At 45.5% G+C, this 23,554-nt stretch overlaps 2 protein-coding genes across 4 annotated transcripts in view; one reads left to right on the top strand and one right to left on the bottom strand.

The window, feature by feature from the left end:
- Positions 1 to 1,499: 1,499 nt before the first annotated feature.
- On the bottom strand, positions 1,500 to 20,424 carry HMGN1 (high mobility group nucleosome binding domain 1). Its single transcript, XM_029578264.1, has 6 exons — positions 20,182 to 20,424; positions 15,820 to 15,855; positions 15,712 to 15,741; positions 14,102 to 14,152; positions 12,976 to 13,104; positions 1,500 to 2,391 (listed from the first exon to the last, which is right to left on the bottom strand). Exons 1-6 carry the CDS (start codon positions 20,194 to 20,196, stop codon positions 2,347 to 2,349), a joined length of 306 nt encoding a protein of 101 aa, XP_029434124.1. The 5' UTR covers positions 20,197 to 20,424; the 3' UTR covers positions 1,500 to 2,346.
- A 192-nt stretch (positions 20,425 to 20,616) lies between these two features.
- Positions 20,617 to 23,554, top strand: part of GET1 (guided entry of tail-anchored proteins factor 1) — an 86,334-nt gene continuing 83,396 nt past the window's right edge. Inside the window, exon 1 of one of the 3 annotated variants that reach the window (XM_029578263.1) lies at positions 20,617 to 20,952. In XM_029578263.1, coding sequence (XP_029434123.1) covers positions 20,863 to 20,952 — 90 coding nt within the window. In that variant the 5' untranslated portion in view covers positions 20,617 to 20,862. The remainder of the gene's footprint in view (positions 20,953 to 23,554) is intronic. The other 2 variants (XR_003852809.1, XM_029578262.1) reach the window with 2 other exon arrangements.

Genomic DNA, 23,554 nt, shown 5'->3' with positions numbered 1-23,554 from the left:
ATCTTGCAACAAAATGTCCGCCGTTCCCACGTTGAGAGGGAACGGGGCCTGGCGCTTCCTTCCCACGCGGTCTGCAGCTCGAATGTCCTTGTTAGTAGCTGGCGCACATTCCCCCTCGGGGAAACAGCCTGAGCACAGACCCTCTTCAGAAAATAATCCGGCCCTGTCGGAGCCCTCACAAGGCGCCGCGGACTGCATCGCCGCAGGGAGAGAGGGGGGGGGGGGGGGGGAGAGAGGGTTCTACAGGTGGCTCGCGCCTAAAATGAGCGCCGACCCGGCAACGGACGCTTGCCGCGGTCCCCCACCGACCTGAAGAAGAACTGACGGGGAATTACTCTCGACAGCAGGCGGCCCCGGGGAATGGTGCTTTGCGGGGCCGCAGGTCGGGACGTCGGTCGCTCCCCAAAAGGGAGGGGGGAAAACCTGGGTCAGGAGGGAGAGGCCGGCGCTACCGACTTTCACCTCAGAGAGCTGAACTGAGTCCAAAAAATTGCAGTCTTCTGCTGAAAAAGAAGATGAAACAAAAATACACTTACCCCAACTGAGCCCTCAGTGAGGAAAATGAGAAAATAAAGAAAGGAAAACAGGCAACAGCCTGTCAGCAAGTCACCAGGCTAGAGAGCGATGAGCCAGCACCAGCAGACAGCTCTCCCCCTGCTGTAAGAGGAGCCTTAGCAAAGTGACCTAAACTGTAAATTTAAAAACTTCCTATTTTTATTTTTAAAAACTTGATCCCCCTGAGGAGGTAGCCCTAAGCTAACAAGCTGGGGACCACAAGTCCCCTGCTCACATCTACTGGAGTCAGAACGTTACTGAGAGCTGTTACAGGGGAGGCGTGGTTATATGGGTCCTCCCCTGGGAATTTTGTGTTCTGACTCCATCTGCTGGACATGGAACATAACCCACCTCTGGAATGATCCTGGTATGTACAGGGAACTACAATTATGACACCCAGATTTATGGCAGGGGCCTAGGGGGCGCTTTGGTGCATAGTCTAAGAATTTTTTGCTATGACTAAGCTGAATTGGGAGACATTACTAGGTAGTGGAAGGTGACTCATGGTACCATAGCCCAATAGTTTCAGTTAAGCTGAATGCTTAAGTAGCAGGAAACTGCCAGGCCCAAAATTATATACGATGCCATAAACCAGACAAGGTGTTCAGGATATCCACAATGAATATGCATGAGGTAGAGTTGCATGTAAATCCATCTCATTCAGTATAGATATTCTGAAAACCTGACTACCTACCTGTGTTCTGAGAACCCCTACCATAAACTATAGTGCACAAGGATTTGTTGATACCATAATACATGTCCTTTTACTAAGCTGTGTGAGCCAGCTTGCCTTATGACTCATTTCATAAATGAGATAAAAATGTACAATTCTTAACTAGTAATGCAGGACCATTCTACAAAAATTAAACAGGGCTATTAAAAAAAACAGTACATTTTTCCATATGAAGGATTTCACAGGCCATGATTCCAAAGTTTTTATAACCAAGATTTTATTGTTTTTTTTTTTTTGGTGATAAGTACACAGACACTATGAACAATTTGTACATTTTTTTTTTTTTACTCTAGAACACTTAAAATCTTAAAAATAAATGAGTTACAGATTTCCATTTCTAAACCATTATTCCAGTAACCTTCAAACTTTAAAAAGTCTGTAGACAAACCAGTCTTAAATAAAAATAAATCCCAAAAAAAAAACCACACACACCATGACGTACCAGTATCTCAGTTATGTCCATAGTTGTCAGAAGTCCCAATTGCTCTGCAATATCACACTTACTACATACACCTGACAAAAAAGGTCCAATCTTTCACAGTACTTGACAAAATAAGATAATCACTACCAAAAGATGTAAGGACAGTACACAATTCCAAGAGCAATCCACACCAGGGAAGAATTTAGGGTGAAAGTTCAATACAAATGAGGGCAACTAAAAAGCCAATTGTGTTAAGACACTTTCAAAAATCATGATTACGAATCCCAACTTTTGAAAAAAGTGTTATGCTTAGGATATAAAAATCTTGCAGTCTATGGAATGTTAAGAGTCCACACAATTTAAAAGAAAATAAAATTAGCTTGCCGCCTTACAACATTCCATTAAATGTGGTTGTACAGAAAATTGACAACCAGTACATGATTTCCAAGTCACAAGTACAGAAATCTCTAAATAAAAAAGGGATCAGGTGGCAAGACTTCCCCATTTTAAAACTGTTTCCTAAAATTAAAACAACTAAAAAAACTTGCATTTACAAAATAGTTGATAAAAATATTCCTCTGAATTGTACAAGGGAGGTATAGGAACCATGGATGAAGACCTGGTACAAGATGCTGTGCTATTCTGACTTTGCTTCCTTATCTCCTCCATCAGAAGTTGGAACCTACAGAAAAAAGGACAAGAAAACATTTCAGGAATGCAGAAAACCACACACAAACAGTCCTTGAACATATCAATACAAAAACTAACAAACATTTGATTTCAGCATACCCAAATCCTGTAAGCTGTTTGCAGACATCTAAAAAAAGGCCCTATACATGAAAGTTTGTTCTTACCTGCTAATTTTCATTCCTGTAAAAGCACAGATCAGTCCAGAAAAGTGGGCTGTGTATCCCTACCAGCAGATGGAGTCAGAGAGCAAAACTTTGGGCACTGCTATATACACACACACAAAAGAGTGCCACCTGCAGTCCCTCAGTATTGGCCTGTACCCAAGCTCACACTACAAAAGAACGGGCAAAAGGGGGGGGGGGTGTTTGAAACCCAACCAAACTCAACCAATTTGCCCCCCAAAACTAATAAATCTGCTCCTTCAAACATGTCTGCAAATGGAGCTCATGAATGAATAGGAAACTTAGCCACGGCAGTCTTTTGGATTCTGAAGTAAGGGATGGGCCTCTGGACTGATCTATGGTATTACAGGAACGAAAATTAGCAGGTAAGAACCAATTTTCATTTCCTAAACATACCCAGATCAGTCCAGAAAAGTGGGATGTACCCAAGCCACCCTACACTGGGCAGGAAGCCGAAAGACCCGTGCGCAGGACACACTCAAAGGACGAATGTTCAGAAGCATTAACATCCAACCGATAATGCTTAGTGAAAATGTGAAGAGAAGACCACACTGCCGCTCTGCAAATCTCCTGGGGCGACAAACGACATTCAGCCCAGGAAGTAGACTGTGCCCTGGTGGAATGAGCACATAGCCCAACCGGCAGTTGACGCCCTCAGGCTATATAGAATGAACAGATAGCTTCTTTAATCCAGTGGGAAATGGTCATTTTCGAAGACTTGTCCCCTCTCTTCGGTCCACCGAATAGAATAAAGGAGATGATCTGAACGACGGAAGTCATTGGTAACCTCCAGATAGCATAATAAAATGCGCTGCTCATCCAAAAGATGAAGATCCCTCTCAGTAGCTGAATCCCGGGACCACTGCGAGAACCCTGGAAGTTCCACTGTCTGATTAACATAGAAGGAGACCACCACCTTGGGGACGAATGACGGCACCGTGCGCAATGATACCCTATCATAAATCCGAAGAAAGGGATCGCGACACTATAATGCTTGTAATTCCGAAATTAGTCGCGCCGAACAAATGGCCACCAAGAAAACTGCCTTTAAAGTCAGATCCTTAATGGAAGCTTGATGAAGAGGTTCAAAGAGTGCTCCACAAAGGACACGAAGTACCAACTTCAAATTCCAATCTGGACATACCAGCCGCACTGGAGGACGCAAATGCTTGATCCCTTTGAGGAACTGAGCAATATCTGGGTGAACCGCCAGTGAAGAGCCCTGAAACTTGCCCCGCAGGGCTCCCAAGGCCACCACCTGGACCCGGAGGGAACTGAAGGCCAACCCCTTAGCCAGCCCCTGCTGCAAGAAGTCCAACACCACGGGAACATCTACGGCCAACAGATATGAGCGCTGGAGACACCAAGTCTCAAAAAGCTTCCAAACCCTAACGTACGCCATGGAAGTGGATGGAAGTCGCGCTTGAAGCAAGGTGGAGATTACGTTTGAAGGGATATTCAGAACAAGTTAACGTCTCCTCTCAAAAGCCAAGCCGTGAGAGAGAAGCAGCAATCCTCCTGATCTGAATATATGGGTCCTTGTCGCAGCAGCCACGGAATGTGGGTGAGGTGCAGGGGTCCCTCCAGAGCCATACTAACCAGATCTGCGAACCACGGGCGATGTGGCCACTCTGGAGCCACTAGCACTACCTTGCCGGGATGGATCTTTATTAGTCAGAGGAGGCGACTGATGAGGGGCCAGGGAGGGAAGGCATACAGAAGAATTCCCGTGGGCCACGGACACACCAGCACGTCGAGACAGAGCCCTACACCCGGCACTGACTGAAGAAGCGTTCGGTCTTTGCATTGGCCCAAGTCGCCAAAAGCTCCAATTGTGGCACGTCCCACCTGGCGTAAATGAGGTTCCAGGCTTCGGCCGACAACTCCCACTCCCCTGGGTCGAGTTGTTGCCTGCTGAGAAAGTCCGCTTGAACATTCTCCACTCCGGCAACATGTGAAGCGGCAATCCCTCGGAGATAACGCTCTGCCCAGGCAAACAAGAGAGGCGCTTCGAGCGCCACTGCGGGACTTCCTGTTCCTCCTTGACGGTTGGTGTAAGCCACCATCGCCGCATTGTCGGATAATACCCGCACCATCCTGTTTTCGATCAAGGGTAGGAATGCCTGGAGGGCCAGATGAACTGCCCTCGTCTTGAGCTGATTGATGGACCAGGATCTTTCAGTCTGTGACCAAAGCTCCTGTGTGTGTCTGCCTACAGACTGCTCCCCAACCGGAGAGACTGGCGTCGGTGGAAACCACCACCCAATTTGGAGGGTCCAGATCCACTCCCCAACCCAAACTGTCGGGAGACAGCCACCATGAAGCAGTGGCATGGGCAAGTGGAATTGCTCCGACACCAGACTCCACCGTGACAACAGTGCTTGCTGCAACGGTCATAAGCGAGCAAACGCCCACGGGACCAAATCCAAGGTGGAGGCCATCGATCCCAGGACTTGTAAATGATGCCACACTGTGGGGTCCTTCCTCTGAAGTAAGGTGTGGATCTGGTCCTGTTTGCTGCCAGAAACACCTTGCCCTGAAAGGTATCGAACAGTGCTCCCAAATATACAAGCCTTTGGGTAGGCTCCAAGTGACTCTTTGCACATTTATTATCCAGCCGAGCGACTGCAACGTGAGCTGCACTCTGCAGACCAACCTCTTGCAGTCTTCCCAAGACTTCGCCCGGATCAACCAGTCATCCAGGTATGGGTGGACTAAAATTCCCTCTCGCCGGAAGGCAGGCAGCCACCACCATGACTTTGGTAAATGTACGAGGCGCTGTAGTGAGTCCGAAGGGAAGAGAGCGAAACTGGAAATGTTGACACCTTCTGTGGATACAGGATGGGACGAAAGGTGCCCTCCTTCTTGGGAACCATAAAGTACACAGAGTACCTGCCCCAGCCCCGCTCGGTCTCCGGAACTGGGACAATGGCCTGCAGCTTGAGTAGGCGTTGCAGAGTGTCCTGAACTGCTTCGCGCTTGCTGTGGGAGGACACATGAGATTCCACGAAGGCCTCTCGAACTGGACGAGAGAACTCCAAGGCGTAGCCGTCTCTGATCACTTCCAAGACCCAGCGAACAGAGGTAATCCTTTCCCATTTCGTGTAAAAGTTGGATAATCTGCCTCAGACATCTTCGACGACAGAATGGGTGCTCGTGGCTTCATTGGGAGGGTTTGCCTCCTCCTGTCCCGAGATTTCCCATATACCGCCCGGGGCGACGACCCCCCGCGAAAGGACTGTTGGCGTCCCGGAGTCTGTTTAGATCCAGAAGAAGAGGCGTATCTGCCAGTTCGAAAACGGCACGTATCCCCGTAACGGGGCCAAGGAGGAAACACCTTCTTGGAGGATCGCCTATCCTCCGGCAGGCAATTGCCTTTGGACTCCCCGAGCAGCTTAACCAATTGGTCGAGTTCCTCCCCGAATAGGAGCTTGCCCTTAAAAGGGAGGTTACAGAGTCGGGAATTTGAGGACAAATCCGCTGCCCAGTTCCGCAACCAAAGGAGTCTAACGCGCTGATACTATGGACACCATGCTACGTGCCGACGTGCGCACCAGATCATAGAGCGTGTCCGCCACACGTGCAACGCCCGCTTCCAAGCACGCAGTCTGCAACGGACCACCACCTGCGGCCCCCCGAGCCGGGCGCTGCCTCCTGCACCCAGCAAAGGCGAGCCCTTTGCATAAGGCTGGCGCAGACCACCGCTCTGAGGCCCAGGGCAGCCACCTCAAAGACCCACTTCAACTGGATCTCCAGTTTGCGGTCCTGCATGTCCTTCAAGGCCGCAGCGCCAGTCACCGGAATGGTAGTCTTTGTAACCGCTGAAACTGCCGCATCCATCTTCGGAATCTTGAGGAGGTCCAAAACATCTGACAATAGGGGGATAAAAGCTTGGCCATAGTCCTGCCAACTTTGAGCTCCGCATCAGAGGCGTCCCACTCACGAGTTACCAGCTTGCGGACCTTTTTTGGGCAAAGGGAAGGAAGAAGTCTGTCCCCAAATACCATTGAGCACCAGATTAACCCCTTCATTATCCGATTCCTCTTGCAAAACTTTAACCCCCTACATGTCTAAAACCTGCGGAATAAGGGGGTGTAGCTTGTCGCGCTTGAACAGGCGAACCACACTGGGGTCATCACCCTCTGCAGACGGAGGGTCATCCCCATCTGGGTCATCGTGTGGGATATCTCCCAAATCCGGGGTCAGGTCCGGATCTGCATCTGGATATGGCGCCGGTCCCGGCACTGGTCCCAAGATTGGGTTCGGCCCTTGAGGGCCCCTGGGAGAGCTCTCCACAGGGTGAGGCTGTCGTACCAAAGGTTGCTGGGTATCCATGGACTTGCCCCTCATTGGAGCCAGCTCCAAAATATCCAACGGCTGTCCGGGTCTCCTGAGCCTGCCTCATAGCCAGGAAGGCTTGGTACATAAGAATAAATTGTGGAGAAAAAACCTTCCGGCTCATCCTCTGCCCCAGTAAAAGCATCTGGTTCCATACAGCTCATCCCCAATGGAGGATCTTCCCCCATGGGGACTAATACGGGAGGGGAATCCCCCCCCCCCCCCCCCCCATGGCAGAGGGAGTGATTCCTGACAAGCCCTCCCGGCCCGAGGAACAGTCAGGGCAAAGAGAAAATGCATCAAGAGGCTGACCGCACGCTCCACAGGCACAGCAGGGTGCCGATTTGGTCCGGGGCGCCATCTCTAAGTCTGCGCTGTCACGTGGTGAAAAAAATGCAGAGGCCAGCTGGCTCCGATGAAAGCGTGCGCTTCGGTGGTGCTAGGAAAGTTTTGCCGGCAGGCCCAAAATTTCACTACCTGTGACGGGGCCGAGTAGAGCAAGGACTGTGACTGCCGATAAACACCACCCCCTTCCTCACCAGACAGCCCGGAGCCCGGGAGCAGAGGAAATACACGGGGGGAGAGACACCCCCCCCCCCCCCCCCAACTCCTTACCTCAGATGCAGTGACGCCGTGTGAGCCCCTGGCCTCCAACCACCGAACTGGAGCGGGCGAGACCCAAGTCAGGGGTGTCCAACCTCCCCAACCCCCGGCTTCTGATGAGGGATGGCCCATGAAGGTGCTTAACACCTCAGGAAGCAGCCGAAGAAAGGAAAATAAAAAAAGAAAATTCCTATCTCCCTAAACTAACTGAAAGAATAAGACTGCAGGAGTGCACAACTACCAACTGCTGGAGTCAGAAAAATACTGAGGGACTGCAGGTGGCACTCTTGTATATGTATACATACACTTTTTTTTTTTTTTTAAGCTTTATAAACTCACAAGCCTGGAGTCGAGGGAGGAGCTTCAGAGGTGCCCAAAGTTTTGCTCTCTGACTCCATGTGCTGGTAGGGATACACAACCCACTTTTCTGGACTGATCTGGGTATGTTCAGGAAATTAGAATTTTCTGAAAATCTGTTTTAATCCAAGACTCTCCCCTCTGTCCATGAGGTTGGACAATTTATTCTCTATAATTCTAGGACCCAGATAAAAGCAAAAGACTGGGTCTTAATTTTTATTGGGAAAGCAAGTTTGTTTTTCATAAATGGTGTTTTGTGCTCTTGACTCTCTTTCCAAAACTTGTTACAAGTTAGACTGCAAACAAACTCTGTAGTACAAACATAAAAAGCGTCTGCAGAAAAGTCACTATCTTTTTTTTTTCCCCCTCATATGATCCCAACAGATTGGTAGCACCTATGGCTAAATGAACATTATCAAATTGCACTCAACGCTGCCACACAGCGGCTGGCCGCTCTCAATTTAGGGAGATACCCTGTCATTTGTGTGCATATCGCTTCTGCAGACAGCATGGGAAGGGGACAAACATCTTGCACCACACAGTTTGCATATAGTCTGCTTTTCATGGTAAAGTCTGGGTTGCTCTGATATGCTACTCTTCAACCCTAAGCTTAGGACTCCCCACAGATGGCTAATTTTAACTGTGTATAAATTTTGAAAAAAGCAAATTTTTTTTTTTACCATAAACAATGTGTTCTGTAGGTAGTAGGATGAATTAGCCATGAGATACCTGCCCTTCTCTCCCTAAATAGCAGACTTACCTATTCTAGTGACTTTGGACAGACTTGAAGAGACTAAGCAATACCTGCATGGGAACTTCCACACATGCTCAGTAGAGCTCAAAGCTCTACTAGCTTAGAGATGGTTTAGATTAAAGGCAGATACCACTTTTGAGTGCACACCCCCCCTGAGAACTAACTTATTGTGGAAAAATTGCAGAAAAGTTGCATATAAGGTAGGCAATGGACTAAAGCCTGCAGTTCAGAGAGTCTTCAAGAAGAGGTAACTGCTACTAGAAAAAGAACTTTCCATGTTAAGTATTTGAGAGATGCAGTTTCCAGAGGTTCAAAAGGCACTTTCATTTAGTGAAGTAAGAACTATGTTGATGCCCCAAGGCACTGGTGGCTTTCAAACCAGTGGGTGCAAATGTAGGACTCCCGTCATGAATCTGGAGGCTAGGAGATGCATGGAAATAAGTGCTCCATTTTCTAGCACCAAGGTGTACCAATACAGATTGGGAGAGATTAAGATAGTAAATGCAGAGGTTCGCAACTAAAGGGATTTAGGCTATGCTAGGTATATCATTCTGCGTAACGTTTCCATTTGAAAGAATAAGTGCATCTCATGGATTTTTTTTTTTTTTTTTAACTGAGAAAAGGATCTCTTGTATAGGGTCTGATAGAGATCACTGTGCTAGGACAAACAAGTTAAGAATCAGTGCTAGTCATCATCAGGTGCAACGAGCTGACTTGGGTTAGACGTGTTAGTCTTCCCCATAAAAACTGTCAGTCTGGGATTGTACTAAATAGGAATACCACAGTTATCTTGGCCATACCAATGTGATTAGTATCTTCATGGCCTGGTTGCACATTAACTTCTACACAGTCTTTGATGCAAGATGTATTGGAGGAAAGGCTTACACAAGGCCTGTGGTCCATGGAATTAGGATTGTGTCTTTTTAAAGCTTGAGAGTGCTGGGACAGAAGGTACAGAATCAATTTAGCTTTCTGTTGCAAAGAAGTCAATCCATGGTTGTTCCCAGAGCCTGAAAAGGCAATTGGCAGTAGATTGTCAGGTTCTAGTCATGTGGCTGGAAAATCCTGCAGAGTCTGTCTATCATAGTGTTTGCTATACCAGGCAAGTATGTTGCTTGTAGCTTTGCATTGCCCATTGCCAGATGAGCAGGGTTTCTTGACACAGGATCCATGAACCCATTCCTTATTTGTTGATATAAAACATTGCACCTTGATTGTCCGTTTAAATCATTGTTTTTCCCTTCGTAGAACGTGTTTAAATGCCGCTAAAGCATTGCCCTCAGTTCATTTGTAGTTGCTGCTCTTGAAATGAGCAGACACCTTGGGTGGGCTCCTCAGCCGAAAGGTGAAGGTATTTTTACTTGGAGTGGGACAGGCTGGAGGAATGCCACATTCTGTAACAAATCTGTTTCGTTTCTGTGATTATGACAACCATGGAATAAAGTGATTGGTGAAGCTAGTTCCATTGGCCTTCGTGTCCACTGAAGATGACATATGCAAGCGTGTTAATGGAACTACCTGAATAGCTACTGCTAGGTGTCCTAAGAACGCTAGCATGCGGCAGGCTGTTGTGGGTGACTTTAGTAACATCTTCACTATTTTGTCGAGTACTGGGAGAGGAGAGCTCTTGTCAATGCAGTATCTATTTGAGCTCCAATAAATTGAAGTTGTGTGGGCTGTAGAATAGATTTCTCATAGTTGTGAAAACCCAGGAAGTGAGGCCAATAAATCATTAGAGTATGCAACAGGAGAGAGAGAGTGTCCTTTGCCACAGCTACTAGTAACCAATCATCCAGATAAGGGAATATTCAAATTCTTTGTTCCCTGTACATACCCGGATCAGTCCAGACAGTGGGTTATGTCCCCCTTCCAGCAGATGGAGTCAGAAAACTTCGAAGGGTGCTCCCATTGTTACCCTTCAGTATTCTTCTGACTCCAGCAGATGAGAGTGGCTGAACTTTAGTTCCCCACTAAGATTTCTGGAAAGCTAGATTTTAGTAATCTTATCTAATTTCTTAGCTGGATCAAGGTTAACAGAGTATAGTTTAAAAAAAAAATTTAATAAAAAATTTCAGATCCTTGCCTAGGGTCAAGCAATCTAACTTGCAGGCAGAGCTGTTTACAGTTCCCCTTATTGTATATGCCTTGTGGGGGTAAGTTGTGATACTTTTATAACTTTGCAGGTTAGATTTCTGTGTCAGTCTCTCCAGGGTGCAAGTTGGTGGTCCAACTTCTCCCCCATTCCTCCGATCCGCTGTCCTAGAAGCGGATTGCCTCGGGGCAGCTTCCTCAGACGTGATATTGTTTCAAAAAAAAAAAAAAAAAAAAAAGCCACCCAATGCAGGTCAGAGAGGAGTAGTGCTGAAGCAGAGGATTTGTACCTGCCCCTCGCAGCTACTCATCATCTGATTCGTGGGCTGCCCCACCCCTGTCCCCATGCTGCGGTCCTCGAGGTGCTGTGCATGCGGAGAGCCCGGTTCGCGGCTCTGCCACGAGGGGATCTGCGTGAGATGCCTCCCTGGTGGGTAGGGTCCCTCACGGCCGGCAGGACGAACAGGCTCACGCTGTCAGGCATGCCTTGAGGTACAGAGGACAGCCTCGATCCTGCCCAGCGTGGGAACGGTGGCCATCTTGGATTCTGAGCCGACTGCCCCTGCGCAGCCAGGAGAGGATCCCGACTCCGGTTCTTCACAGTTACCACCAATTCTGACGCCTGTCATTCCTCTGGACCCTTGTCCAACTGCAGGGGACCTCCCCTCGGTGCCTTCCTCAGGACCACCTCCTTTTGACAGACTTTGTGCTGTTACTACATAATGCCTATCTGGCCAGATAGGGTCAGCAGCAGGATCCAGCATTAGGGTCTCCTCCTAAGGTGAGCAGGATGGCTGATCCCCCAGGTCCTATGGGGCACCCTCAGCGAGTAGGGGCCCCAGAAGCAGGGGCTCCCCCAGGTGCTTCCAGGTTCTGAGTGGTCCATCATCCTCCTGAGAGTTTGAATCCTCTTCCCCAGGGCCCTCTTCCAGACCCAGATGAGCCCTCTCCTATAGCTCAGATGGAAGGGGATGATCCTCGAGTACTGCGCCTCTTCCAGAGGGATGAGTTGGACCCTCTCATCCCATATGTCCTGCAGGAATTTGATATTGAGGTGCCACAGGACCCTCCAGGGCCTACTCCACCGGCAAAGGGGGGGGGGGGGGTGGTGGGAATGACTGTGCTGGCAGGTCTATGTCCACCGACAAGGTCTTTTCCTTCTCATCCTACACTACTTCAATTATTGTCCAGGGAATGGTATTCCCCTGAAGCCTCCCTTAAGGTGGGCAGAGCTATACCCTCTCCCCCAGAGAAATTTCTGGAGCTCCTCAAGGTTCCCCAAAGTGGATGCGGCTGTATCTGCGGTGACGAAAAGAACAACCATTCCGGTGACAGGAGGTGCTGCTCTGAGATCTGCAGGATAGAAAGCTTGAAGTGTATCTTAAGAGAGTGTTCAAGGTGTCTACTCTGGGCATCCGAGCGGTGATCTGTAGCTCCCTCACGCAATGAGCAGGCCTCCGATGAGTCCAACAGCTTCTCAGTACACAGGATCTGCCTCCTGAAGAAGTGCAACAGGCAGACCACCTGGAGGCCATGATCGCATATGGGGCAGATGCTCTATGACCTTCTCAGAGTTCTAGCCAGATCTATGGTTTCAGCAGTCTCAGCCAGATGCCTCCTCTGGCTCCGCAACTGGTCGGCGGATTTCTCCTCCAAGATGCATCAAAGGGAAATTACTCTTTGGAGATGATCTGGATCAGATCATCAAGTCCCTTGGTGAGAATAAGGTGCATAAGCTGCTGGAGGAGCGACCGCGGGCGACTAGGACCTTCAGTTCCACCAGAAGCTGTTTCCGGAGTCAACAACGTTTTCGACAAGCTATCTAGTCAGCATATATTGGTGGTCGGCAGCCTTTGGTGGGCATCAAGAACCATTCCCTCGGAGCTCAAGCAGCTTCCTGGCTTCAAAGCCATGGGAACAAATGTCTTTTTCCAGTAATTCTCTCAGTCAGGTATCACTGAAAAATGCTGCTGTGGATCATTTAAATGAGAAAAATTATGAGGAGATGAAAATTGTAGAGTAACTGTCCATGCTAAACGACTGAGGAAACGCCCAAGCGAGAACTCCCACACATGCCAAGCTTTACTAGTGGAAAGAGATCCAGTCAGTGCTGCCTGTTGATAACATCTCCCACAGATCAATTAATTCAGCCCTCCTTATCGACAAAGTGCCAGATCAAGCTATTGTGGGGATGGGGGGGAGGAGGGAACAGGCCTATCATGAGGGAAATAAGAAAAAAAGCCACGCTGACCTCATCACTTTTAGTGTCCCCGTTTTCCGAAGGCAAGTCTTCCTTAGCATCTTTGTTGGCCTCTTCAGACTGTTTACCTTTTGCTCCCTTCTTTCCTTTCGTTTGAACCTTCTTATCTTCACTTTTCTCCTGCAAGCGAAGAGAGTCATTGCTGCAGTCATTACAAAAACCCACAGAATATAAGGGAGAAAATACTTAAGTAAAACCTTGTTGAACGCTAAATTGACAACCAAAATACAATTCCAATAAATATTTTAAACCACAATTAAAACTCACAAATGGAGGAATTACTTACCTGATAATTTTGTTTTTCTAAGTGTAGGAAAATGGGCTCAGGACCAACGGGTTATGCGCTCCCCTGCTAGCAGTTTGAGACTGAGTCAGGTTTCAAAGCTGACGTCACCCCAGAAATACCCCTGCAGTGATCTCAATCACCATGAAGGGATGAAATAAACGGGAGGCAAGATCAAAATTGATGGTGACTGGCATCTGTGGCTAGTGGGCACCAAAGCACCATCTCTGTGGGGAATCAACCACAAAAGCAAACTTTCCAATAAGGGTTTTTGATTTAACTAGGAATGCTACAGGGAGAACAGCAAAAAAGGAAAAAAGGTTTCCAGAAAAAGCCAGAGAGACCAGAAGAGAGCGAGCTCAAACCATGATGCTGCAGCTCCTTGGAAAGAGAGCCTAAAGAGGGACCCCGTGTGGACATGTGGTATAAAGCATGATGGGCATGCTCAGTGTGGCAAGTCAAGGTTCTAGAAACTTTGACATAAGTTTTCCATGTTGGGGCTCCATCTGAGGTCATCCAAGTGCGAGGACTAACATCTTGCTTGTCCTCAGAAAATACTTGAACCATTACACTAAGATCATCATGTGAGGCCCTGCCCCAAATTTTAAAATGGTGGTCAGAAAAGCATATATACTTAATATTTCATAGACCATGCCTAGTTTTTCCTACTAGTTACCTCTTGCAAGTTTTTTCTTCAACTAAACTTGCACGAGCACTCATACACTTAACACTAAAGTTACAATCACACTCCTAACTTGTCACTTTTAGATGACACGAAAGGAATTATTAAAAAAAAAAAAAAAAAAAAAAAACTTAGAACTTGCACACACTCACTTTTACAGCTGACTTCTTTGGCTTCGGTTCAGGTTTTGGTGGTGTTGGCTTCTGCAAGAAAATACAAGTGAAGTTAAAGTAATTAAATGCTAATTGTTAGTGCTTAAATTTGAAGCGTTCATCGGGTGGGGCCTGTAACACTCCTCTGTGCATCTACACAAAACAGACAAATGTCAACAGGGCAAACTGGATGGGTCATTTTGGTCTTTTATCTGCCATCATTTACTGTGTTTTAAAGGAGACACCAGACAGATATCTTATTTAATAGATACGGAGGGAAGAAAACCACACTATTTTATGCCTCTTTATCAAAAGGTTGCTAGCTTGTCAAATCCAATACCTTGTTGATAAATGGAATAACGAGTTAGGGGACAGCTGCTGCCTGACCAATACCAAAACTGTTAAGAGAAGAAATTCAGTACAAGCTCCCTATGCATTTCCATTTCTCAGACATTTTTTTTTAGCTTTGCTTTCCAGCACCGTATTAAATGTGACAGTGGGGACTCCGAGGCATCATTTTTGGACTTGTGATCTTTTGGGTTTGGATTTTCTTTTGATCCCAGAAGCTCTTCTTTTTGATAAGGGGGGGGGAAGGGGCAATTAAATTTCAGGTGGTGTGGCTAAGTGTGGATTTTGGCAAAGGCATCTATTCTGAACTCCTGGATATCTCCAGAACCTGTTACAGTGGAAGAATGCATTTAATTGTTATGGAAAAATGTGTTAAATTTGAAGATTTAAAAAAAAAAAAAAAAAAGTTTTTAGTCAGTCAATGTTGGTCTCCCTATATTCCAGTCCTTGCCCTAGAGAGCCCATAGCCTTATTATGATTGACTTACAGCTTGATCGCTATGATTTTTGTTATGTCTTCTTATTTCAGATTTTATGTTTTTATATTTGCTCAGTAAGAGGTCTATTTTAGAAGCGCTGTTCATGCAAAAGTGGCCACATACATGCATATGGGCCGCACACACAACACGGATTTTAAAAAACTGATTTATGCATGCATAGACCCATGCGTGCACCAAAAATAAGGGGGCAGGCCCAACACCTACACACGTAACTATGTTTCAAAGCCGGAAGCTGCAGTGGCTTATTAGCCGTGTAACTTTACTACTGCTCCTGAGGGGCAAGTCTGTAGGTCTCACAGGACAGGGTGAGGGATCCAGATCAACTGGGGGGTATGCAGGATGAAGAACCAGAGAGGTCAAACTGGTGGGCTAGTTGGAAAAACTGGAAATGTCCCGAGCACATTTTAAAATCTGTTTAAATACGTGCATTAAAAGCCAGCAAATTGGTTTGCTCAAGTAACTTCTTAAAATTAGCATCCTTACGCGCAGAAGATATATTTTAAAGTCATACTTGCACATGAATTAGAATTGGTGTTCTCTACTTGTGTGCCGATAAGTGCGCTTTTTAAAACTGGCCTGTGTGTTACAGAATGTATTCTTGAGGATGGGGTTGGTGGGAAGGAAGAGTTTCATGGTTTATCATTTTTGAATGTTGATGCACAATATGTAAAAGAACACGTTATGCACTATGCTTGGTCTTACTACTGCTTTAATAAAACAGATTTGAAATAAAGTTATTAAAACATAAGATCATTGTACTTACAGCTGATAATCGGGCTGATCTTCTCTTGGGCTAAAAAGAAAAATACCAAATGATTTATTCTGAAAATTAAAATAAAGAGGGATTCTTAGATAATAGACCAACTCTTACCTCATCCTTTACATCACTAGCATCAGATGAATTGACCTGGTTAGAGGAAAATTAAACAAAGCTAGTCATAACATTAATATAGAAAAATCATATTTGCCAAAACCACCAGAGCCATAAAAAGCTTATGGCCAATATAGCTACAGCCATAGGCACCGCACGCAATTCTTATTCAAGGAAGCAAGAGCAAGCACTGCATGAGTGCACACTCAAGGCATAGGTGTTGCCAGAAGAGTGGCAGGGACAGCAAGCACCCCTTAAAACAAGTTTGCCCCAAGTGTCAGCACCTCTCAGCTGCCTCCCATCTCCAACAAACCAGTCAAAGTTGGCAGCCTAAGTGCATCTCTAAGCAGTTCCTTTCACCAGTGCCTTTACTGCCCACGCACAGCAGTCTGAACTGTGTTGTGCTCCAGAGTTTTATACAGAGCACCACTCACTGCAGTTCAAACAGCTGCACATGAATAGGAGAGGCACTGGTGAAAGGAGCAGCTGAGCAATGTGCCTTGGCTTCTACCTCTACAGCCAGCTGGGACTGGACTGCTAGCAAGCAAGGAGAAAGGAAGGGGGCTCAAGGCAAAGTTATTTGGGGAACAGAGAGGAAAGATCTCATGAGCAGACAGGAGTTGGGGGGATTAGGGACTCAGGAAAGAGAAGAAGTGGAATTCAGATTTGGATAGTTTGGAGAGGGGAGCAACCCAAGACTCCTTGATCTTCCAGGAGACTCACTCTCTCTCGTTTGAGTGCTTTCCCCCTCAGACGCAGCAGGCACATGCAGATGCCAAGAGTATGTGCACTCTATTCCTGTCCCCGTTGTGCTATGACACCAGATGTACAGGTAGACAGCTAGCAACGTAACAGGGAGGTGTGATAAGGGGACTGGGAGCATGTGTGCATGGGTATGAGAGATTGATGGTTGGCTATAAGTGAGATGGGTGTTGAGAGATGAATGGAAATGTGTGTACAGGAACAGAAGGTATAGTAATGTAGTAAAAATGACAGCAGAAAGAATCATTCAAGTTTTTTTCCTCTTTTTTTTTAGGGTAGCAACTGCCACTCTGTGCAGGTTACCCCCTTTTCTTCATTTCCAAACTTTAGCCATTAGGGATCTTCTTTATTTATCCCATGCCCTTTTGAAGTCCATCACTGTCCTCATCTTCACTCTTCCAGGAAGGCATTCCATGAATCCAACCTTTCTGTAAAAGTTGGATTCATGGAGAATTAGCCAAACCAGCCCAATGTTTTGAATTTCCTTGCAGTGGATAAGTTAACAAGATAAATCATTTTATTTTAAGTTAATCTGCTTTGATGTGCCTGTTAAGATTGTTTTGTGCTGTAGACTTTTAATCCAATGACATACTAGTTTATCTTAACTTTTCTAGTTCTGCACCTCAAGCATCTCTAGCAATACAGGTAATAAAATGTTTAAAATATTTGTCTTTGCATCAGAGGAAACGTGACTGCAGTACTACATTGCTTTCAGAGTCTAGTATCTCTGTGTTTCCTTTTCAATTGTTTCTGGGTGTTTTACTTTTGGTGACAGAAGTTAACTAGTAACTAGTTTCTGTGGAGGGGTCTATAGCAGTCTGTGAATCTCCCCCTCCCCAAATAGGTAGGTGTATTGGTGTTCTAAGAACATAAGTAGTGCCATGCTGGGTCAGACCAAAACAGTCCATCGAGACCAACATCTTCTCTGACAGTGGCCAATCCCTAAAAATAGATCCAGTTTTTTGTTGCTAATTCCATAGGACAAGACCCACAGTTAGTAACTATGGACTTGTCCAAACCCTTTCTAAATCTATGCTATTATTTTGACCACATCATCCAGCAACCAATTCCACAGCTTGACTGTGTGTTTGAGTGAAAAAAAAAAAAAAGTTCTCCAAGGTGTTTAAACATACTCCCGCAGCTTAAACAAGTGTCACAGTATTATCTAAAAGGGTAACAACCTGTTCATAATTTAACCTGTTCCATGTCATGTGGGATTTTGTAGAGCTCAAAAATCTTCAACAAGCCTGATAGGCTAAATGGGCTAGGGCTAATCTTCAAAAGTTTAAATGGGGTGTTATCCCATCAAAAAAGACCAGAAATGCACACAATACTCAATGTGCAGCCATGCCAATGATCCATACTAAAGGCATCTTGATGTTATTCGTTCATTTACAAATAATTCCTAGCATTCTACTGGCTTTTTTTACCACTTCAGCACAATAAGCCGAAGATTTCAACATACCATCTAAAAATGTTTTTTTTCCTGTGTTTTACTATTAATGCAGAAAGCATTATCCTATATCTAAAATCAAGGTTATTTTCCCTGTGTGTATCACTTTGCATTTGTCCACATTAAATTTCATCTGCCATTTAGATGCCCAGTTTTCTAGTTTGACAAAGTCCTTCTGCAATTCCTCACAATCTGAATATTTGTATTTAATCTTTAAATTTGATTGCTCCATTTTATAGATCTTAACAGAATTGATTATCAGACAGATCTTGGTGGTCAGTTTTCTCCACTAAGAAAACTGACCATTAAGTCTTATTCTTTGTTTCCTGTCTTAACCAATTACCAATTCAAATTGTAACGTTTCCTGAGGAATTTCTTAGGAAGGAGATTTTATCACATGTCCTCTGGAAATCCAAATATTTCTAGTTTATAGTATATTTGAAGCATGTGAAAAGAGAACTAACAGGTTAGTAAAGTACAACATCCCTTTCATAATCCAAGCCAGACTCACTAGTCTGTAAACTGCTCAAGAAATCCCTGAAGCCCTTTTTGAAAACTAGTGCTACATTTGCTGCTCTCTAGTTTTGAGTCATAGGAGTCAGTGTTATAGTATGGCAGAATTGCTAGAACGGTTCAATGTTTTCTTGCAGGGTTTGTTTTTTGTTTGCAACTCCAAGTCTGGAACAGAATGGAGTGTTTTGCTAGTAATGAAATGACACCAGAATTTGAAGGTTTTTTTTTTTCTTTTAATAGGAAATATTTTAGTTCTGCTCTGCAGTCACCACCGGGGGGGGGGTGTTTGTAGATACAGAGTTATGTTTCACAGATCCAGAAGTTCAAGTTTCATAGTGGGAGTCCTATCCCTCTCAGTATAGGACTCTAGACTTGATCCCATATTAAGAGAGGTTATTTTTTATTTAATAGTTAAGTCTCCTAGTTCGTGGAGTCCTATGTTATATACAAGTTGAGAGTTCACTTTCTCATTTAGCCATAGGTGCCAAAACTGTCTGGCTACAGCCCTACAAGCCACAGCTGTGCCTCTCCCTCAAGTCACTTGCAAAGGATCCAGAAAGCAAACGACAAGTAACTGTAGTAAGTCAGTCTCACCACACTTGTTTGTCTATTTTCTAATAGTTTAAAACCATTCTATCCAATACATAAAATTAATCTAGAAGGTCACAGAAGCGCATCTCAGAAAAAACTATGGTCTTTTAGCCAGAGACATCTTGTACGCTACTAGCGAGTGAAATAGCTTTGACTACGCACGCGCAGCGTTGCTACGTGACGTCATACTATCCTCCCCTCCCCCAACCGCTTCCCGCCGTCCGTTCGAATTTGGGACTCCGAGATCCTCCGCGATCAATTACAGAAGCTTCTAGAAGCCCGGAACTGTGCTCTCCTACCACGACCAGAGGGGGGAGAAGCCCGGCAAGACCAGCAGGGGTCGAACCCACCGTGCAGCGGAGGAAGAAAGCTGCCTCCCTGCCACTTTTGTATACAAACGCGCCTAAGCGAACACCGGCTGTCTGTGTGCGCTACCAGCGCTTCTACTGCCTTAGTTAGTGGCGATTTATCGTGGGAATTGAATGCAAAATAAGACAAAATAAACAAAAAAAACCCCAGTTCCTCGCCTCTTTTCACTTTCCAAACAAACGAACCAAAAGCGAGCGTTGAACGTAAAATAACCTTTCATCCATATACGCGTAAAAATGGCGGGCTGTCTATAAGGCGCATCTTTTAAGGTATTTGCACAACATGTCGCTCTCGCGTTTGTTTTAGATTTACTATTTCCTATAACAAAACAGTTATTAGGGGCTTAAACAGCCGCAAAGTGCAGTAGTAAGATAGGAGATTCTGGTCCCTTTGTAGGTAGATGGTTAGTGGTTTTTAATCAGGAGAGAATAAGCTGCGCACGCAGCGCCAGTAGCAACAATAGAAGAGACACTTTGTAACTCTTTCGCAGTGAAAGGATGCAAGCTTGAATTGCAAAACAAAATATACCTCGTAACCTACGGCCTTTAAAAAGAGAGGCCAGCAGAAAGTCGGATCTTTACTTAAAAAGGGAAGCTGGTTGTTATTTTTCAACCAGCGGTTTTGTGAGAGCTTTTCATCTGCATGATAGAATCGCACGCAGCGCTCTCCCTTACCTTTCTCTTAGGCATGTTGATTTTCTGGGTAGTGTTGCTTCTTTTAGTATTCTAGAAGGTAGTGTCAGCTAACGAAAACTCTTACAAGCCTACAAACAGAGTATGAGTGAGAGACGCGACCGAGCAGTGCAGCATTTGCAAGCAGTTAATATCCATGCACCAAAACTAGATCAAACCAGATCGCGTCCCTCCGCCTCCCCGCCTATTCACCGATCCAACCTGCCCAGGCTGTCTTCCCGCCCCTGATTGGCTACAGTGACCTCCGCAGCGGCTTTCAAATCACAACACAGACACCTGTGTGGGTAGGTATGAGTGTCAATCATGTCTGCGCCCTCCCACCAGAGGCCGCCGAACTGCTGGGGGTGGGAGCAGGCAAAGTGGCTTATCTATGTAAGGAATTTTTTTTCAGGTTTGTTTGAATCGGTGGTAAATACAGCTTTACGCGCGGATTGGCTACTAGGCTCCCACGTGCATCGTGTAGGGACTAAGCGTCACGGTTCAAAACGTCTCTAAGAGGGTCTGGCCTTTGGCTTTGACTTGGGGTTTTATGTGTAAGGGAGTGAGGGTAGTTTCTCGCCCTGCTGCTCGAGCTTCAGTGGTTTTCTCCAGGGGGAGGGGGTGCGGTTTGGTGATAATTGTGCGCCTGTGCAGTGGGTGAGAGCCGTGTGACGGCGAAGTAACATGGCGGAGAGTTGCGCTTGGCTGCTGGTGCTGAGCTCGGTCCTTTTGTGCAACCTTCTTAAAATCTTGCTTCCGTCATTTTCTTCGCTTGTAAGTAAGAGCGTTCTAGTTATGCACACGCTAGAAATGATCGTTGTCAAAAGTTGTGCAGTGTCCAGAGAAAGGTTAAGGATGATCGGAAGAATGTTCTGTATTGTGGAGGTAGTAAGCTCGCGGATGTCTTGTATAATTGGAAAGTATATAAAATGGAAAAAAAACAACTTAACCTCACCCCCTTCACTGTTATTTAGAGATGTTAATAACCTTGGTCACAATAATAGTATTTAGTGTCCCCGTTATATTTTACAGCTACCGTAATTTAGCTGTGGAAATAATTGCTTGCAACAGGGTAGGCATGGAGCATTGACTTAAAATAACATTCGCATAAGTATGAATGTAAAAAGGCAGCAATACAGTATATAACATGGCCTTTCAAGCTTGCTAGTCTGGTTTTCAGGGTGTCCCAATAGTATATCTGATATGCATTTGTTGCTAACTTATGCAAATTTCTCATGCGTCTTCATTGTAGCTATCCTAAATATCCACCTACCGACCTTAGGGTTACCAGGCAGGGTTTAGGAAAATCTGACACATTTGTCTTTCAGGGCTGTAAAACTATTTTTAAGCATTGGCCATTTAATTTGAGACAAGAGTGGCCAAAGTATCTAGAGATGCGATCATTAATCAAAGGGTAGCTATTTGTAGATTCTGTGAAAAGGAATTGTGAAATTTTGGTTTTACCTGATAATGTCTTCCTTGGGTCTTGCTAGACCAGTTTGCACTAATGGGATTTCCTGTTCTACAGTTTGAGATGAGGGGACACCTTTTCACCTATGGGTACTAAATGTCACTTTTTTTTTTTCTTCCTGTTAGAGCAGTCCGCACTAGTGGGTGATACCCAAGCTGCTTCTAGGTTGGGTAGGAAAAGACTGGGCTATGCCAAAAGCTCTCACATCCCACCTGTAAAACCTGGCAAAAGAATGTAAGGACTACTAGGTGGCTACTTTACAGATTTCAGCTGAGGCTCCTAAGGATGCCTCTGCCAATGAGGTCCCCTGCACTCCTGTGGGAATGTGCATGGACCATTGTAGGCTCTTTACAGCCATTGAGTAGGTAAGCTGATGAAATTGCTTCCTTAATCTATCTGGCCAGAGTGACTTTGGAGGTTGCTTCCCCTTGTCAGGGGGCCCCTCATGCAGCGTGAGCAGCATGTTAATCTTTTTTAAATATCTTAGAGTATGCATTGCACATCTAGGAGGCATGTTGTCTTCGGGGGGTCCTTACTGTCTCTAAAGGCCAGGAGGGAGATGGACTGATTCAAGTGGAAGGGAGACCTACCTTAGTAGGCCTATACATTATTTGAACATAAAGCCATAAACTTAACTTATTATACAAAAGTATCACATCTTTTTTTCAAATGTCGGACCAATAATAGAAATGATTTGATTTTTGTACTTAAGTTAAATCATATGTATTTAAACCACAAACATCATCTAAAGAATCCCAAAGCAAATGCATGAAAACATAGATCTATGGTAACAAAATGGAAACCCCAAAAAAACCCACAAAAGGAACAAAAATTGTTTTAGGTGTGTGCACACAGGACAACTGACACTACCACCAAAAAATGTACAAATGAAATCAAATTCAAGAAAGTAAAAAGGAAAAAAGACAAAACTGAAGATTTATCATTCAGCTTTAATGATACTTAACCAATCCTCCAGATAGTCTATAGATATCCTCAAGATAAAGCACTGGTAGAACTGAAAACGTATTCTTTAAGGTAACCCACTATGCACCTAGCATGGGAGCCTAATGCGTTTCACCCATCTTAAGCAATGTATTATTTGGTTGTTTAGATGCTCGTAGAGACCCTTGATGTTACTTTTGTAACAGGAAATAGCTGTCTCCTGTACATTCAAAGAATTGAAGGCTAGGCCCCTGAGTAGGCCCTTCTGAGTGAGAGTGCAAAATGTCTTCCGTATCTGTTTTCTGGGGTGAAGTCTTGCACTTTTGGCAAAAATCCTTGAACAGGTGCCAAATCCGAATATAACTTGTCTGGTGTTCTGCAGGCTTTGCATTATATGCGATTTTTATTCAAAAGTTATGACCATTGTGCAGGTTACTGACTTGACTGGGTATTTAATTTTAAACTTTATGCTGATATACAGTATCCCTAAACTTCATACAGGCCTATCCTGTAAAGTGCGGCCGCGTTTACCCTGCTCCTAAGCCGCTTTTAACTCACGTTCCGGCCGCGTTAGCCCTTCCTGCGATCCCGAATCCCCTTTAACCTACTCCTACCGCGTCCTAAATTCCCCGGGTAACCCCTTCCGCCCGCGGCATGTATATTGCATGCAAACGAGCGAATTAGCTCGATATTGCATGCAAACGAGCCAATTAGCTATTCCCCTAGCATCCCGTAACCCGCGCCCCGACTAACGCTACCTTTCCCTGCCGTTTTGTCGCGCGTTTAACCTGCAAACTTACCGCCTACCCTGACCCAGGCGGTAGAGGCAGGGGTAAGGGTAGGTGGCAAGCTTTCCCCCAGCCCCCGCTCACCTGCCCCGGCCGCGATCATGGGTGCCGGTCTCCGTGGCAGCCCCAGTCCTCTCCCCTCCTCCCGAAGCCAAAAAAAAAAGCTTTTTTTTTT

This window comes from Rhinatrema bivittatum, chromosome 15 (assembly GCF_901001135.1).
Source record: "Rhinatrema bivittatum chromosome 15, aRhiBiv1.1, whole genome shotgun sequence".
NCBI lineage: Eukaryota > Metazoa > Chordata > Amphibia > Gymnophiona > Rhinatrematidae > Rhinatrema > Rhinatrema bivittatum.
The sequence above is the reverse complement of the archived record's forward strand: the minus strand, read 5'-3'. Positions and strand labels throughout refer to the sequence as shown.